Raw genomic sequence first — 19,689 nt, forward strand, 5'->3', positions numbered from 1 at the left:
TTTTTAAAGTCCCTGCACAGTTGCAATCTCAGGTTATTAACACATAATGATTAGAAGTGTAGCAGCTGCTCCCTGCTGAGTGTGTGCTGGAGATAAGATTGTCATTGCAGGCCGGTGGTAATGAAATGCATGCTTCAGCAAGCAACACTTTGATGAATTTTGAATGTTCAGCTGCTATGTGACCTGGTGAGTTTATCTAAGAACAAGGAAAACTGTTTCAACCAACCTCCACCTCCTATCATTATGAAATATGTAATATCTGCCATATCCACATTTATATGGCATATATCAGTTCTTTAATATCATTGAGATATCATTGACCTATAATGCTCTGCAGGTGAATTGGTATTATAAATACATTTGGTGTACAACTTCCCGAGTTCTTGAAGGCTAAGGAAATACTTTTTAGCAAAAGTAAATCATGTCTTAACTCTCGCTCACTGTGTCTGGCGGTGGCTCAGTATTTATATCTGTCTGGAGACGAGAAAGAAGGCTGCAGCCATACTTAGTGCTTCAGAGAGCACAGGCCAGGCAGTCTTCCGAAACGCAGCGCAGACAGAGATTTATGCCATCTTTACATTTGTATCATTTCAACCATATCATGAGCAAATGCATTTAGAAGTAGTGTGGAATCTTACATTGAATCGGAGGATCCTTTTCCAGTTCATGCTTCTGCATCTCACTATCTACCCCATGATGAATTGAGATTGTGCGCTAATCTGTTTTACTTTCTTTAGATTCTAAAATATGTACATGTCAACACTTTGCATTGTTCTCTAAATGAGCTCCCCAACAGTATCATTGTAAACCGTACAGGTATTGCTTCCATATTACTACTGTAAAGTGTATAATTGAAACTATTGAATCGATAATCCCATTTTGTACAATAAACTGTGAATGTAAAGTAAACTATTAAAATATGTTTTAAACATACACCACAGGTGCACAAATTCCATAATTATGTTTTGTATTGTTTTGAGAAATAAAGAGAAAGGAGAAGTACAAATGTGTTATTCACTTTACTTAAACATACATACGTGTATAAAGATACAAATCTGTCTGAACATGCAAATCTAGAATAGCCTTAATACAAATCCACCTAACTCAAATCCCCACGATTAATTTTATTCATTGCCTCCATGATTTCACTTTACGCAGCTCAACAATTTAACCCATCTTGTTTTTTAAACAGTCAATAGTAATTTTCTTCATACATTGCATATAATCATACAGGTCAGGGATAAGACATAAGTATGTTTACTTTTAACAGTAAATATCCTGGAATTCATGTGATGAATTTATTGCTCTGTGATCCATCAAATATTTCTTCAAACTCTGCTCTGGTTGGCATCACCTGTATACATTAGAGTACATTTAGAGCAAGTTAACGTTCTGAAAGCATAATTGATGGAGGAAAGTTTGGAATAAGCACAAAAGAAGAATCTCTGATCTCTTTGGTGTTTGTCGGAGTTAAGAGAGCCTTGGTTTTTCTTGCTTACGTGGATGCTTCCCTATCACGTATAATGTGCTCCGTAGATTGCTGTGTCCAATTCTTAATCTTGCCTTTGAAACGTCTTCTCTCCTGTTTCCTCCCCTGTATTTTACACTGTTCACTTTATTCTGAATTGAATGTAGGTGTCTCCCCCTCGTGTCCTGGTCCCATTGTTGTTGCCATACTCTGAAGATATTTTTCCTGATGATGCTCTTTCCCTCTGCTTTGGATAACTTGATATGTGTGTAATTTGTTTTCATTTAGTGCTTGTTTGGCTAGTTTGTCCACTTCTCCATTTCCTCTGATACCTACATGGGCCTTTATTTCCCCATCTAAATATAATTGCAGTGCCTCGTTCTACTGCTCTCGAGTGCATTGACATTATTTTACCTATCAGATCTTGTCGAGTATTGGGCATACCTGCCTTCAGACTAGCGAGTGCTGACATGGAGTCACTGCAAATAAGGACTTTGCCTGGTTTGTATTGTTCAACCCACTCTATCCAAAACAATTGCATACAATTTAATAATTGTGTACACAGCCAGACAATTCGATATGCGTTTAAATATTTCAAAACTGTGACTTGGGGAACTGCAACAGCAGTTCCTGTACTGTCTGTATCTGTTTTGTTTTGTATCCATCTGTAAAAACATGCACATGCTCTGCGTATTTTTCATCTGGTTCTTTAAGTAATCACACAGGAGTTATTGGCCAAATGACAGTAGGGATAAGCTCTACATCATAGACTCCTAAGCTTCTTGCTGCTGCTTCTCCTATCCAGACAAAACTTGTCATTGGTACTGTTTGCCTTTCCAAACATGCTTCTAGTACTTTTTTAGTTGGATGATTATCTTCATGACCTCTCAGATGTATCCAATAATTAACCAACAGTGGTTTTCTGCAAAGACACAATGGCATTTCTCCTGTTTCTACTTGGATGGCACATCGGTGATGTTCTCACTGCACATATACACATTCTGAGGGCCGTGGTCTGGATACCATCCAGCTGTTTAAGTGTAGTTTGTGATGCTGAACCATATGATGTACTACCATAATCTAATATGGCTTTAATTAAGGCTTAAGGTATTAAGGTATATGTGTATCAGGGATGCAACCTCTGCTCCCCAGTCCAACCCTACCAGACATCTCAATACATTTATAACTTTTTTACAACCAAGCAGTGGTGCGCCGTCAGGGCCTGGTAAGCCTTCTCTGCTGGCCTAAACAAAATCACAAAGTTATAGCTATTTCATAATTTAATTTCATTCAGTGCACCTGGTAGTCACACTCACCCCTTCAACGTATTCTGTTCACCTGTTAGTCACACCCATCTCGTCAGCTCTATCACTCTCACCTGTCCAAACCGCTGCACCTATTCCTCTAGTATATAAAGCCCAGCTTCACTCACACTCGCTGTCATACCGTTCTCCGCATTTATGCCAGACCCTCCAGCTATTACCCTCAGACTGCTCTCCTGTTGCCGACCCAGCCCGTTTAGACTCTTGCCCCGGAACATGCATAACCTTTTGTCCCCGACAACGAGAACGGCCTCAGCTCCCCCTGCTTCCTGTCGGATTTTTCCCCGGAAGCAGATCCTGGACTATTTGTGTTTTATTAAATCTGCCTTGGCAAAACGATTCTGGAATCCTGTTTTACTGCATCTGGGTCCTTAACAAACTAGAGTTAAATTAGCTTCTCATGAAGATGAGATTTGTGACGGTTTTCTACATTCAAAATAAGAATGCAATCTCAAAAGGGATAGTTACAGGATTTGTACGTCAGCATTGTACAAAGGTATAACAGATGGTGAAACATTCAGAGGCTGAGTAAAACAGATATGACTTGAAATTGTACAGTGATATTTATCCAGGCTGGTTCTGTTTGTTTAACTCTGTGAAATGTGTGCACAGCCTGATGCAAGTCTCAACAAAGGTACCGGATATTATGAAAGACAAACGGTCATCCATAAAGATGTAATACATTAAAGGACCTCATGCTTCAATATGAACCTCTACACAAATGGTATGGTGAGGAAGGCGGCGATGGAGGTTGTCTACATGTATTCATAATATTGGATGAGTCATTGCTGGAAGGGGGGCACATCCTGTAATATGGAACAGAGAATGATTTGGGTTGATGTGGACGAATGACCCTCTCGGTGTTATGCAGATGAAATGGCAGATACAGGAAGAGGAATGACGTAGGCTCGTCTGTCAAAACCAGATGTGTCCTCATTTCCAGAGCGTCTCTATCTTATCAGCCTCATGGATCCCTGAGGTACAGGAGCGGCTGGCTGGGGGTGTTTGGGGGTTCTCAAGGATTCAGGGAGATGAATGGAAAATGCTGTGATGGCAGAAAGAGCACCTCAAGGTTAGGGCGTGTAGAATGAGATTTAGTAGCAGCAACACATCAGCGAACCACGTCAGGAACACAACATTAGACAATTATATAGTTTAGCAGCTACTCTCCTGTTGTACATGACATGTTGGCCTTCAGAAATCAAAGTTTGCTCATACTGTTTTTTACAAACATGACTAAATGATTTGCATAACTGTTTGCCGGCAGTTAAGAAAAACCAAAAGGTTAAAAAATGATGTATTATATTGCAACCGGCAGCAGCAAAAATGCATACAAAATATTTAGGCCATTTATCTTCAAACACCATTATCCGTCAGATCCATTTTTTTGTTTTCCATAAAAGAGTATCTTGCGGACATCGACACATCTGTACATCTTCTGTATGTTTTGTGAACAGGCTATATATTTTTTTTATTGGCTTTGTTTTCATATTTATTTTTCATGGAGGCTAACATGTGCTCATTTATGCGTTGTCTTCAGTTGGACCCAGTGGGATCACAAAGATAGCAGGACAAACACAAATGTGCATGTGCAGTGGGGAACAACAAAGAAGCAATCCAGGAGGCGGGGAAACCTTTTTTTAAGCCTAAAGAGCAATGTTTTATTTACAGTGAATGAGTGCCATTTTTAAGTTTAATATCCAGTTATTATGACTGCATTGACTGCATCCCCTTATCAATGCACAGCTTTTTATTTGGTAAATATTTTATCCTTCAGTAGTATTTTTGTTAAGTGATAGATACATATTTTATTTCACAGGTAATGTTGAAAAAAATATTTAAAAAAAAGAGGAAATGTGAAAGTAAGTGTGCATGAAACAGTTGTGCCGCTGCTATTCAGAATGCAAACGTGATCAATTATTGGAAATACATTCAACTTAATTTGATATTATGGAGCAGAGTTTTGTTGTAGGCAGTCGATAATAGCACAAAGAAGGGTAAAGGCAGAGAGTAAAAAGGTCAGTGGTTGTGGAGGAAGGAAGGAAGTAGAAGTGTTCTGGAGAGATACAGTTATCATTTCATAATTGCACTCTTTTTTCACAAGTTTTGGAAGATGTGGTGGAGATGGTGGTGGAGATCATCTTTTCAGCATTGTAAGATTGTACAAATGCAGCCGGGAGCACTTTGGCATTGTTCTGTAGACCTGCCATATGGTTCTCAAGACAATGTTTAAATAGAAGAGGGAGTGTGGCATTGATGAAACCATTCTAGTAACCAAGAGACACAGGCAGTAAAACTCTGGAGTATTTTGTTTTGCCAGTAGAAGACCTCCTCGATACAATTAAAGTTCCTGTTGCCTATTAAACCTTTTAACACAACTTCTGAGAGCAGCATTTATTATGAGAAGGGAGGTAACTTTAAAACGAATAGAAAGAGGTTGATACCGTTTTGCTTTGAAGGTGTATTTCCAAACATGTTGAAGTTTTACTTAAAAAAAAGCAATGTTTACTGTTGAAAGGAGACATGCATCTTAATTGCCACAGTGGTTTGGTCAATCCGAGTTTTCTGAGAGATGACATCCTCATATGTTTTGATTTGTCCACTATAGCTATTTAGTTAACTTTCATATAGGAGGAATGAAACCTGAAAATATTCAAATTTTTACATGTTTAAGAAAATGTTTTTTTTTTAGTTGTCAACTAATAATCGTTAAAGTCTAATTCTGAATAATGGCTAGAGCTCTGCATACTGTACCCAGCTCTGCTCTCATCAATACAGTAAAATACATGTCATACATGTATTTTCAAAAGGTCAATGTCTTTAATCTTTCAAAACTATTGACCCAGCTACTGGATGGACTGCCAGCAGCAGCCACTCTCAGTACTGAGTTACTTGTTCTCAGTGACTTGTCAGTCCTCTTGACCTCCCTTAACCCTCCACAGGCTGGTGCTATAATGCTCTATGAACTAAGACAAAAAACCTTCATTAAAGTATTAAGGTACGAGAGCTGTTTCTCCCCAATTGGCCTGTTCAGAGCTACTCTTAGCCTTCAGATGTTGTGTTAATATGGCCTCTGCTCTCCACTTGATGTGCTCTAAAAAAATATGTGCCAGCCAAAGCTGCCTCGGAGCAAAAGCCATGAGATGAAGAGCCTGTTGAGCACTCAGGAAGGCCTTTTCAGAAACTATCTTCACATAGAGGAAGAAGAAACAAAAGAGTGGATAGTTTCCTGGAGCAGACTGAGCCTCTCTTTTCACCTGATGTGCTCTGTCATATCAGATTTGACCTCTTATCAAGTCTCACCGGGATGACTGTCACATTTTAACATTTTGTTTTAATGAGCAGGAGATGCAGTATACAATATTATGATATTATTGGTTGTGCCGCAAAACAATAATTTTGCATGATCTTCTCATCATAAACAGTGGATGGAAGCACATCCTAGTAGTTGGGTTTAAATGTTGAAAACAATACTGATTTGACAGACTGAAAACCACTTGTACATGTAGTGCTGGACTGAAAGTTCATGATCATGAACCCATATGAGGAAGGCAATACTTTAATCATTCACAGCAAACGTGTTGCGAATATTTCAACGTTGTTGGTGTGAACGCAGCTTAACGCCGCCCCCACTGAGAGACACAAGCGTCGCAAATATATCAGAAGTTCAAGTTGCGTCAGTGTTGGGAAAATGTATGTGTAGATTAGTACTATAACTAGGAGTTTGAATATGTGTATGGGCAGATCAGTATGTATGTATTATTCATAATCAGAAATGTAATCAATTAAAGCAGTGAAAAGAAATTGTGTATGATTCTCTGTATTCTCATCATGAATCCACCTTAATCATGTTCTACAATAATGATAGTATGGTGTACTAATAACACTGTCATATAATTCTGAGTGCTTTCAACACATCCATAAGTTTCTTGCTAAATAAACTTAAGAACAGTACGGCATGCAGCGGGTGATAGTCTCTGTCTGTGAGACGGGCAATCTGCTGCGCCTGTGGTGATCAATGTCCGCGGCTCGAGAAGCTCTCGTAAATAAATGATTTCTTGCCGGCAGAATCTATAGCGCCGCGTACAGGAAGTCATGATGATGTGAGAACGGATCTTGGCGATCTGGAAGAACTCTCTCCCTATAAAACTAGTATAACTAATATCGCTCCTTCATCAATGAGGAAGGGAGCTGCCTTTTTTGTCCGGTCGGAGTGGCCAGCTTATCCAGTGAAGTTCAGTAAGCCTGCCCGGAAGCAGGTTTAAATTTTTGGCTGTGTTGCTATGGTGATTTATCGAAGCTTGCTTCGAAGAACCGAAAAGCCAGACCTACGTCATCTTATCCTGAAAATTAGTCCGCTAACTCGGTAAACCAGGTACGAGAAATAGGGCCCTGTTCAGTATGTTTAATAAATAATTCGGTTGATTTTCAGTTTCTGTGAAAAAACACATTCACAACTTCACTTCACGTCACGTTTCCGTTCTTTTACGTGACCCATCTGGTCATCCTTGACCAGAATTATTCATTCTAACATTGCAATATTAGTACTTGAAACCTCTACAGGGCAGAATACTTTTTTTTCTCTCCCTGTGGCAGCCTGTTCTCCTCTCATTGTCTTTCTTCATCTTTTGTAATTGTGCAACTGAACTCCTGCATACTTAATACAAAAGGTCCGCTTTTAACTTCTGCCTCTGTTCTTCTCCAAAGGGCTGAACCTATTCTGACCCGGATGAAGGAGGATCACACCCGCATCATCCTGCCCGCCATAGACAACATCAAGTACAACACATTTGAGGTGCAGCAATATGCCAATGCCGCCCATGGCTATAACTGGGGGCTGTGGTGTATGTACATCATCCCACCACAAGAGTGGCTGGACAAGGGCGATGAGACGGCCCCTATCAGGTGAGGTCCTCGTTTGGCATACAGCGTACATTATAGATGAGGATGTTTGATGAAATATGGATAGGCTCAGGATATGACTTATTCATGTGTGGAACCATCAAATTAAGGTGTTCTGTAGTGGTGCTCTGCCTCCCCTAACACACAAATAAAACCTACCTGTACAACGCTGTCTAATTACCATGATTTAATGAATATCTTTATTTTGATGCAGGATCATGAGGCCACAGCGATACTGTGTCATTAGTGTAATTGTGTGTTGAATATGAGCAGGCATTCCATTATATGCACCGCTGATTGAAGGACAGTACTGGCTTGTATCGTGTTTCTGTATAATCCTAGAATTGATTATATATGCCCTCGGCCTCGACTTTAATTGACTCAGGGAGAGCATTGTTCCTCCCTGAGACCTCCTCTATTCCCTGCTATCTTTTACCTCCCATATTAGGGGGGATGTTTTTTAGGACCCACTTAACTTGTAACAAATCACCACAAAAAAATTGAAGGGGAAAAAGTATATACGTTAAATCAAAGGGAACCCGAGGATCTGATGCCTAAAGTGGACAGACAATGCAATCTGACTGCCTCATATGGTTGAAAGCTACGAAAATAAGCTGAAAGGCTCTCCCTTTTTTGTATTTGTTTCATACAACACCATATATTACTGTAAATTAAATGAATTGTTAATGTCCGAACAAAAGCCATTCACAAATAATACCCCAAACCGGGCAAGCCACACACTGCTGTTCAGTAATCTGTAGAACCCACCCGATCTCACCACAGTCCGTTTCGACAGTCCTTTTCTTGCAGTCAAGTCAAGTGAAGTTTCAAACTTCGCAGCGCTTCTGTTGAGCCTGACGAGTGGCGTTCGATGACACAATCCTTCATGTTTTCGTGGAATCCAACCATAATACAATCACGAAAGGAGGGTTGGTTGTGCTGTTTGATTTTTTTATGTTCTAAAAAAACACGGCTCTTTGTTTGGCCAAGAAAAAGCCACCTGAACAAGTATGACAGTTAATCCTTTTCAACCATCGCTTCGTCTCCAACAGTTCTCCTGGGACTGAGACCAAGAAATTTACAGACAAATATGTTTCAAACTTCAGTACACAATACATGTCTGCATAATGATAAAACCACTTTGCTCCAAAAAAGAAAGAAAGAAAATTGGTATGCTGTATATGTCCACAGTGCTAATTTCACAACTACTTAAATTTTCTTTTCAACAATAATTGATTAATCAAAATCGCTTCTGATTGCTGTTAACCTACCTTCAATGAAACTCAATGCCTCCTGGAAATGTTTCATATTAAAAATCTACCAAAAAACCCATGCTGCATTATGATCTTTGAGATTTGTATTATTCAAATTGGATCTAGAGTAAATTCAAGCAAAATATGAGAGAGTAAACCAATGCAAGTATGCACAAAGCAAATGTGGTCATGTCTATTAAAAGGTCCTTTAACTAAACATTGGGTTAGCAATACAAGCTGCCCCCGAGCTCCCTGATCTCACTGGTGAAATGAATACATGGCATGGATCTCATGCAAAGAAACAATTGAACCTTGGAAAATATGAGAAATATCATCATTGACTTGTCTAATGGTATTGGCATTTAAGAACTTTTGAAGGACACATTGAACCTGTCATATCTTGCTTTACATGGAGAAGCTGAAACTGTAAAGTTGTGCACTCCAAACTGACATCATCATCTCTTAAATTGATAACAACAAAAGTTGCTTATTTACACATCCTGTAGTTATAGCGGTGTTTATGTCCATTTGTTTTTGGCCTCTACGAACTGCTGAGGGAAATATCTGGCTCGTTAGCAGATATTTGCTCCACTATGTTCAACAGCTAGTCTCCGTCTATGTCTGTCTGCTGTTTGGTGCTGAGCAGAAAGAGCACAGTAGGTTTTCTCTGAAAACAGCTGTGGCAGAAAAGGACGAAGAAGCAATCACTTCAGTAAAGTAGCTGCTGTAGGAAAAGCTTCTCTACCAGGTGGTTATAGATCAAAAGACTGAAAGCCTTTGCTAGTGCATTTTAACAAAGCTGCACTGATATAAATGAAAAAATATAGTTCAAACATGAAACATATTGGTACTTAATGCCAGAATGTCATCAGATATCTCAAACGACTAAAGCTAAAGACATTCACACATACTGTCAGATTTTGACCAAGGGCAATAAAAACTAAATTCCACAGCAGAGTTTCATTACCTCTCAGTCCGGCGTAGGCAAAGCAATAATGGTTTCATTTGATACAGTTGGTCTCATACAAACAAACAATGTGATAGCAGTTAATACCGCGGACCTAAATATTGGATGTCTTATCAAAGCTCCATGAAAATCATGTATTATTAAGTGCTCGACTTGGTGTGGATGAAAGATAGGAGAACAGCCTCTGACAATGCAGAGCTGATTCGTGTTTCCCCATTTACACTTGCAAATGGACAGATTGCCTCAAGGGCCAGCTGAAGTGTGTCAGCTGTGTGGATTTCTATTGGAAATCATTCTCCCACTTGTTTCCTCAAGATTTCTGCCCATCATCAACAAAAGCCTTGTGGCCATTCAGAGCTCAGTCTCAAAGCCTTTTCTGGCTGTTTGGACACATTCAACCACAAAGGGCACACAACTGCCACAGGATTGCAACCGTTTTTGTAGGTTGAAAAAATACTTTTTCTTCTACAACTACAGCGATTATTGACAGGACAAACTAGAAAGGTAGTGGAAATAGCCACCAAGGGGTTTGGAAGTATGGACAAAAACCTGAAATCTTCAACAAAAATCACACAGAGACGTTGTTTTGAAAGCTGAAAGCCATCTATTTGGATAGGAGTTAGTGCTTTATAGGAAGGCTCAATCTAAAAAGCTGTGTAATTTCTTGTGATTGTCACCCGGTGTGGTTGCACTCAACTTTAAGCAATGAAAATGTGAGAATCAGAGTTAGCAACAGATATACTACAATACTTACTGCAATTACCGTTGAATGGATACTTCAACAAAATGCATCAATGCAAGCATCTTTCTCATACAGATACTTGAAAAAGTCCTAAAAATTGCAGTACATAATAGGAGCTAACCTTGGATAAAACAAAGTTCAATATAAACCAGCAAATTACTATATATGTATCAACACATATGTAGACTATAGAAACCCCTGTAGACACCTGTACATAAGTATAGCCGTACATTATGCACACCATTAATACAATAAGCACACAGACAAACAAAAAATATGACATGCACTTGTCTAGATTAAGCCCTGCCATTATATATCAGGCATGGCTATGTATATCAATATTGGCTTTGATGGACATATCGTTAACACATCCCTGGTCAGTAATGAAACTCTGCCTGCTTGATTCTTGAAACCTACAGTGTACATGTAGGGTATTGAGTTTCAGTTAACAGTTAATTGGCTCTAGTAGGGAAACTACTTTTTCATGCCTTTATATTGCATGTTTGATCACCTTCCACACCATACAAATGAGAGAGCCAGCACATCTTCCACATAAACATAACCAATACATAACCCACTTAAGCGTTGACTATTATCAATGTGAGGATGTTTCTTTTACAACATTGCCTTGTGTTGAAACACAACAAATGTGTGTCATCCAGAGGTTTGAGCTTCATCATCACATGCATCTGACTTATTAAGGTGCTGAGTCTCTACTCAAACACAGGACTGTTTACATTGCCAGGAAGCTTATTCTAAAGAGAACACTCAAAGAGAGCTGTGCAAAGTTTGCACTGTGCAGACAAGCAAGGTAGGTCACTTGTCAAGAGAGGAGAAAGGATGAGGTGAACAAAGCTCAGTATGTGCTGTATCTGTCCTTTTATCTGCACGGTGAGTGCAAATAATGGCACTTGAAAGCCTCCCTGTCACCGTCTTAGAAATAAAACAAAGACTGTATGAGATTACGTCAGGAAAGGAGAGTTTAGAAGTCAGAAAGCATGTGTTGTTGTAATACAAGTTCAGTGTGGAGCAAAGGTATTGAGAATGCTTAGCTAATGGCAGCAAAGACATTCACAACATGAATGTGAATATATATTTTTCACAATGAAGTATTTGTTAAAATGATGTATAATGCTGTCGCACTGTTGTTTCTTTACATTCCTTTATTTTGAGCAACTTATAATAAGTTGGCACTACCCAACATACTGTGAATGTCATGCCATACATATTTGAGTCAGCAAAACAGCAGGAAAGTGTTTCATGGTGGGTTTACTTTCACCCCTCCACTCGGTTTTAACCTAAAAGCACCTTTCTTTTTGGCTCTCACATGGTATGGTTCAGTGCACTCTTTAAATGCAGTCAGTGAATCATAATGCAGCTTTCTCCTTCTAGTGCTTTCTCCTGTCACGTCTTTCAAACTGAAGAGGAAGACACACATATGCCTCTTCTATACAGTATGTGTGTGTGTGTGTGTGTGTTTGTGTGTGTGTGTGTGTGTGTGTGTGTGTGTGTGTGTGTGTGTGTGTGTGTGTGTGTGTGTGTGTGTGTGTGTGTGTGTGTGTGTAAGAATATATGGTGAACTTACCCCAGGCGTCAAATCCAGGTTCGCTTTGAGTACAAATTATCGCAGCTCAGTACACTGTATGAATGCCCTGCTTTTTGTGGGTCTTTTTCCCAGAGCACTGAAGACCTGACAGATGGGGGGACATCAGCCAAAGGGGGGCCATTTATGTTACTAAAGGTAGAAAGTAACCACTTTGTTTTGACAAAAAAACACTCTCCGTCTCTTGCTCTACCAGCGGAACTTGTATTTAAGTTGTGCTAGTTCTAAAAGTATTTTTGGGGTTTTTAATTCTAAAAGAATTAGTAATACATACATATAATGAAGTCCAACAATTACAGTCAAAATGCTATGCTGGACTGGTGTCATGAAGCTCAAGTGTAAATTCAGTAAGGAAGACACTCTTTACTCTCCGGTTCATTCAAAAGCTCAGTCTCTAAGTCTCACAGCAACTCCCTTCTTCAACATCACCACAGTGTCTGGACCCCAGGGAGATTCATTCTGCTGTCGTAGATGTCAGCCTCACTACCCCTTGCTTATCCTAATTCAGGAGTCCAATCGCCAAAGACTTTTCACTATTCAAATATATGCAATTGGAATCAATTATTGTTAAACTCTGAAACAGTCTCTCTTAATTGAACTGGACTGTGATGGGGAATAGCGCTAGTTTCACATTTTATTATTGCAACAGCACTTTTTTATTTCATATAAATATTATAACTACACTGATCAATATTTTTATATTGACAATATATCAAATGACAGAGAATAATCCACTAACTTGCAATTTTCCCTCAGAGATGTGCAGTATTTTATCCTATTGCAGTTCATTGTTTTGATTTTATGTTAATATTTTGGATCATTCTCTCTTTTCTCAACCTCATTTCCAAATGAAGATAATGTTTTCAGTAAAAAGATCTGATACTGATCTACCACTGTGCACTACTTGCGCAGCACCAAACAGCCAATACAATGGAGCATTTAGTAGCTCTCAGAAGTTAGTGGAGACTAAACCAGAGCACAAAATGGTGTGGATATTTGACTTGACACATTTCCAAATTGATGTTTGCCAAATGATAAGTTATTGCTGATTTAAAGCTGCACCACATCTTGGCATGAGAGGCACTTACTTCTAGTAGCCCTCTCAATTGTCATTGGATAAGAGACATTTCTAAATTAAACCAGGCTGATCTATGCAGATGTAAAATTCTAATTGTTTTTATTATTTCTGTAGCATGCACATATTGTCACTCTGTCAAAGAGCCACCCGGGGCTCTATGGTGAAAGGAAGGCAAAACAGAAGACAGAGATATCTTCTGTTTTGATTGCAATAAATAGTTTAGCATTCTTTGTGAGTGAATATAAGTTTAGTGGCTGGATAATAATCAAAGGATGCTGTCTCTCTTTGCTCATCCAGAACTCCAGCTATGATTGGATGCTCCTTTGTGGTTGATCGGGAATACTTTGGCGATATTGGTCTGCTGGATCCTGGCATGGAGGTCTACGGAGGCGAGAACATCGAGCTCGGCATGCGGGTAAGAACCACAGATTGTCACTGTTGCCACTGTTTTACACCCTAGAACACTAACGTTAATAGTAACACCATCACTAACGTCGGGTATATTTTACCCAATATAAAAAAAATGCTAAAAAATATTTAAAATATTTAATATTTATTTAAAAAATATTTAAAATATTTAAAAAATATATGCTAAAAAATATTTTCATCAAAATATATTAAAATACAAGTACTCTTCTTTTATTTTACCCTATAGAACTTCTCCTCAAACGAAAAACAGGTATCAAAGGGGATCCTAAAAAAAGGCTCAGAATCAGTTGAAAAATTAGGGAATCGTCAATGAAACATGATTAAAACTATGAACTTGTTCTTTGGTCCATCTGTTCCTGGGACATGCAAGCCTTGTCCTGTGAAGGAAAAATCTCCCTTCAATGGTAAAACCCATCCAAACCTTTTTCGCCCTCTATCACTAACGCCGAGTGAAAATCGCCCGAACATGTGCCTTTTGAAAAAAACAGTGATCGGAGGAGGGAGACACGCCTACCTTCAATAACGTCTAGGACCCACACAACTAAGACCAAAGCAACACAATGAAAATAACGTAACCACAATCGCACGGGTGAACATCACCCGACGTTAGTGTTCTAGGTTTAAATGCATTTAAATTGGAATGAAATTTTTAATAGTAATTTGAAATGTAGACCTTGTCTTTTTTAAACTCCATTAAAATTCACATATGTTCATCAGAAGATGACATTTCTCAGAGAATTGCTGCAAGAAAAGTTGTTTTTTAGTGTTTCCCAGTCAGGGGGAACAGTTAAAGATACCCCCAGGGGCGTCAACAGAAGCCATGATTCAATTTTGCAAAGTTTCTTAGATGGGACTGGAGGAGAAAAAAAAATCCCTTAATGCTAATCTTCAACCAACCCATAGGCTCTATAGCCTGTATACGTCAAATGTAAATCTTTTTTGCTGCTGCTTTCAGTTGAATGTAACGCTTCATGTGAGCGAAGGGCTTGCTGAAGAATTGTTTAGCGTTTGAATTCAGAAAATGTTTCTCTCCAGCCGAGTGTAACCATTCTGAATCCAAAAGCACTCCTTTCGCTTAAGAGATATGCTTGAAATATCTCACTCCTTCATTCAACGTCATCCCCAAATCCATTTAAAAATCTCGAGGCACCTTCAACAACACCTCTGAAGTGATGGGCCCCTTTGAAACCGCACTTGAACGGAGGCTGGAGAATGGATTTTGGTTTACAGTTTGCTGCCGTGCTTTATTGAAGCCAGAGACGTTTGCATTTGTTGGTGACCATTTCAAAACGTCTCATTATTCCACATAGTGTTTTTTCCCCGACATCAAAAACATGTTTTTTTTTGCCATTGGCAATTATGACAATCATCTGCTTCTTGTGTCTTTCTCTGATTATTTTTTTCTCATTATCAGCATTATATATTATGTGCCAACTGCCAAAATCCTCCCACAGATTACACAGCGTTTTCTCATTCAGCAGAGCTGCTTATATGTACCTAACAAACCATGCAATGATGAGATGGAGTTCGTCGGGAAGATCAATTCAGCTACAGCAGCTAAATAAAGTTAGAACAACTCTATTGAACAGTGCAATATTTTGTAGCAGTAGACTTATTTTAGCTATCTCACACACAAGTTCCTCATTGATTGTTATCACAATTAATATTTACTGGAGCTTTTTAATTCATGAAGTGAAGAGAATATTCTCTGTCTGTGAACACAATGCCATCATCGATGCAATTACCTATCCTCCTGTCTGTGTGGAAAAATCAACACATACCACAGAAACAGGGGCTATTCAGCTTTAATTGGGCTGCAGTTAACAACCAGCGTCTGCCCTATTGTACTAAAGGAATGGAGATGGGCTTCTGGCGAGTGGATGGCAATTACCCCTTTTAAGGCAACTGCAGCTTAGGAAGCTCATTGTAGTGCTGGCTCAGGAGTTGCCATTTCAGATAGGCTTGATTGACAAGAACATGTTTAATAATTAGTCAGGGCAGCTCACAATAGCTGAACCTGCCTGGGACAATCTGACTATAGGAGGTGATGAAACACAGAGTTCACACAGAAAGGTTATAGCGTATTTATAATTTACTGTGAGTTCCGGCTTCTGTATATTGCTCAGGATAAAAAGACTTCCAGGATCTAAAGAACTGGCCTCTTTTTAGGCAGAACAGAAGCTAGGATGTGCTAGGGTGGATTATACAGTACATGGTACTGCATGAGGTGTTGTTTCCGTGAGGTAGAGAATAAAATAAAGCCAAGGGAAGGGAAAATATATCATACACCTCACCTCACTGAAGTTTTTTGTTTCTTCACATTTACAGGGTAGGTCCTGTGAATGAAAAGAGACAGGATGAAACTACAAATAACGAAAATGGATATGTAAAATAAGCTCTCGGCATGATGTAGTGAGTGATCGATACATTATATGCAACCACACCACTAATACATTCATTCTTGGAGGCTACATAATCATTGCAAAGTTAACTAGAATCAACTGATGCTGCTTAAACTCAATCTGCAACATGGGAATTGTATATCTTCACCTTTCAAAAAATAATAAATGTCTGAATACAAACATTTTGTTTCCCCAAAAGGCTCCGTTCGCAAACAGAGAAAAATGGTCAGGGACTGAAATGATTAATTTTGCCAGAGTCAATATTTATCTTGTAATGTGTCTCCCACCCCTCCTGCAATGCTGTGTCTTTGCTGATATAGCATCTCAGGAGACCGGGACATTGCCTTTCATTTCAAAATTCCTGTGGGCTCGAGTTTTATCCTGTGGTAAATGCGTGGACATATATTTTAATTTTCTTAATATATTTTATATTATGAAGTTAGCATTTATGCAGAGATACGAGAATGTCAATGCACCTCTAAATACGCATTCAGACGCCTATACATCATAACCTCCTTGGCAGAGGGAATAATAGAGTTTTTGACTTTTTTCAGTATGATCATTTTGTATTTCTTTCCACTAAGGAAACAAAAATCTACCAAAACGTGTATGTTGAATCACGACAGAAGAGGACATAAGAAATAAATCCCTCCAAGATGAGAAGTCAATATCAAAACAATTTTTTGCAGAAAAGGTGTGTTTACACAGGAGCTGTTTCTGTCACTTGTTTCAGTCATCTGTTCATCGACACACAATCTTTACACTATGAGGTGTACTGATTTGGTTTGGTTTGAGTCGAGATGGATTTACCTTACACACTATTCTATTGTGGTCACCATCCAAACAGCTTCATGAATTCTGTCTCTTTCTCAGAACAATAAGTCAAGTCCAATTCCAAGAAACTGAGTGTGATCTTATGCCATTGCCTGCTTGTCTCAATGACATTTATTGAACTCAGTAGGAGCTCCTTTCAAAAATAATGAACCAAAACATATATTATTATGTTTTCTTTGAAGTCTCGTCTCCACAACCACCTGGGCTGGGCTTTGAGGCATCTGGCCATAATCTCTCTGTCGTGAGGAGAATGGAGCTAATTAAAGTCAAGCGGTACCAACAGCTAGACAGGAGTGGAACATAATTATACTTCAGTTGGTCCCCTCTGCATCCAAAGGAGAGTTATTACAGTGTGATGACAGTTTACAGTATAACAGTTCAGTACATTTAAGATTTTGCATTTTTCATCAGTTTTATATATTAAATATTAAACAGATTGCCCACTATACATAATTAAAAAAATAATTTCAAGAGTACAGTGTCTATTGAGCAGGGGTTTTGAAACTGTGAGAGATGCCTTCCCAGGGGGGCACGAAAGAGAAACTGCAAAGATGAAAGAGACAGGTGCATGACAGTGTCCTGCTGCACCGCTGTTCTGAATAACAGGAAGCTGCAGCCCATAGAGCCAAGGAAGGTACTTAAAACCCTCCGTATCCTTTTCCCACAATTTGCGTCAAAAGAAGCAGTCCTTCTTTAAGACATAACTTTGTCTACAAACAGACACAATACACACATTTTTAGATTATGTGTAACTTCTGTTCAGGCATATTATTGCCAAAATGAAGGTCTGTGGTAAACATAAATTGATGATGATTATATTTTTTGTTTAGTAAGATAATCTTTATAAATGAACACCACTTTTAGGATTTTTTAAGTATAAATGCATACAAAACGAGGCTGTAAAGGCTAGTGTTTGACGTGATGAAAATGTGTAGTATCATACTTGTTAGCAACCGCTTGTATTTAGACTTGTAAAAGCACTAAAATTCACAAACTGATATATTTCATGTCAAAATCTTGAAATGTCTTCAGCTTGTGTTACCCCAGACCTTATTTTGAACCAAAAAACCTTTTACATAATCTAGTTGAAGACGAGTGAACTGAATCAAAAATGCTGACTCATATATGGGGCACTCTATTGTGAGTATGTTGTAAAGAACATTTATTCACAATCAATTCTTGTTGATTATTGTTTAACTGCATCAACCTTTAGCTAAAAGGTGGATCATCTGTTGACTAAGATGCATCAATTATCAACCACAGAATAAACCCAATAGTCTATTTTACAGTATGCTGCATCTTATGCCACCCACTCATTCACAGTCAGATGGTAATGTTGCTGACTGGAAAACAAATTGATAAATGAATAAACAAACTGTGAAGTAAAGACAATAACAGGTGCTCCTTCAAAGCAGTTGGTAGAAGCAGTCAGATGTTTTTTTCAACATCTGCCCCACTGGACATGTTTAACAAGACTTGTTGATTAACCTCACAAGTCACCTGGATTTGCAGATTAAATGGATTCAAAGGGAGTTGGCAAAATCATTCTGAAAAAAAACAACTAACAACACTGGGAAGACTGATGTTTATTTTAGTGGTGAAATCATATTCATTCAGTCCACCAAGCCCATAAATCTCAAATACAGGACCATGAGATTCAGAAAGTAACTCTGACAGTTGGGTGTGTTGTTATTGTGGTTTGCTGTGAACTGTCTGAAAGGATGCAGCAACATGACAGCAATGCAGGGCTTGACACTGATCCTTTACCTACCAGGACTAACAGAGTTAATGTTAATCTCATCTGCAGGCTACAATGAGTTATCATGGGCTGCTATGAAAAGCCCAGAGCAAGTTACTTCCTGATAAGCCCGGTTCATTTTGGGAATTGCAAAGCTATATGCACTCTCTCTGCCCCCATTCATAGCACACCGCACCACGAATTATCTTGTGCTGGTATGTGTTTGTATGTGTGCTTTGGTGTGTCGTCTTATGTGTTGCGCACAGGGCCATTCAGATCATACAGTTTGTAACTTGGACCTTTACATTTCTGATATGCGTTTCTTATGCCTTTTAGAACATCTGACCAAACCTCTGGAACTCCTACAGGCCTTTCGCAGCTAAATAAATAACCTTGAAAAGGGCAGGAACGTCGTTATGAGGCGGCATTAAGTCCCAGCCATCTGTGGACACCAGCCATTCTGGCTGCTTCAAAATCACTGGAATGCCCATGTCCATCAAGCAGCAAATTGCATTGGGTGCTGACCATATGTGAGCCCTCTCCAATACACTGAGTCATTCCAAAGATGACAACAGATCTTAGTCCTCTGAATAATCTGATATTAAACCTTGACAAGTGTAGAAGACAAATGTGGAGAACTGTTGGATGAATGCCATAATGAGGAATGCTGTAGGATCCTGTGGACAAGGGAATGTATAACAATCTGGTAGTTACATGGTGCAGCAACATATCCTTTATTGACCTATGCATATACTGTATATAGCTCATGTTGGATTTGGACATTATTGGACATTATTTGTTACAGGGCTTGGGTGGTTGAGTCTGGTCTAATTTTTAAGTGTTTTCTGACCTCTCAGAATGGAAAAAAATGAATGTAATGGCTGCTGGTTAAAGACTAGTTCCAGTTGGGATAACACTCAATTTGTTATTCTTGGTCCAGAGCTTGTTTGA

The 19,689-nt window shown here is 38.9% G+C and overlaps 1 protein-coding gene across 1 annotated transcript in view; it reads left to right on the forward strand.

Moving 5' to 3' along the window:
* The window catches only part of galnt9 (polypeptide N-acetylgalactosaminyltransferase 9), a gene marked incomplete at both ends in the record, with an annotated part of 75,700 nt that overhangs the window by 31,968 nt on the left and 24,043 nt on the right, over positions 1-19,689 (forward strand). The window contains 2 exons of the mRNA XM_079222036.1: positions 7,498-7,695; positions 13,633-13,750. Coding sequence (XP_079078162.1) covers positions 7,498-7,695; positions 13,633-13,750 — 316 coding nt within the window. The remainder of the gene's footprint in view (positions 1-7,497; positions 7,696-13,632; positions 13,751-19,689) is intronic.

The sequence above is a fragment of the Taurulus bubalis genome (genome assembly GCF_910589615.1).
Source record: "Taurulus bubalis genome assembly, chromosome: 8".
Taxonomy (NCBI): Eukaryota; Metazoa; Chordata; class Actinopteri; order Perciformes; family Cottidae; genus Taurulus; species Taurulus bubalis.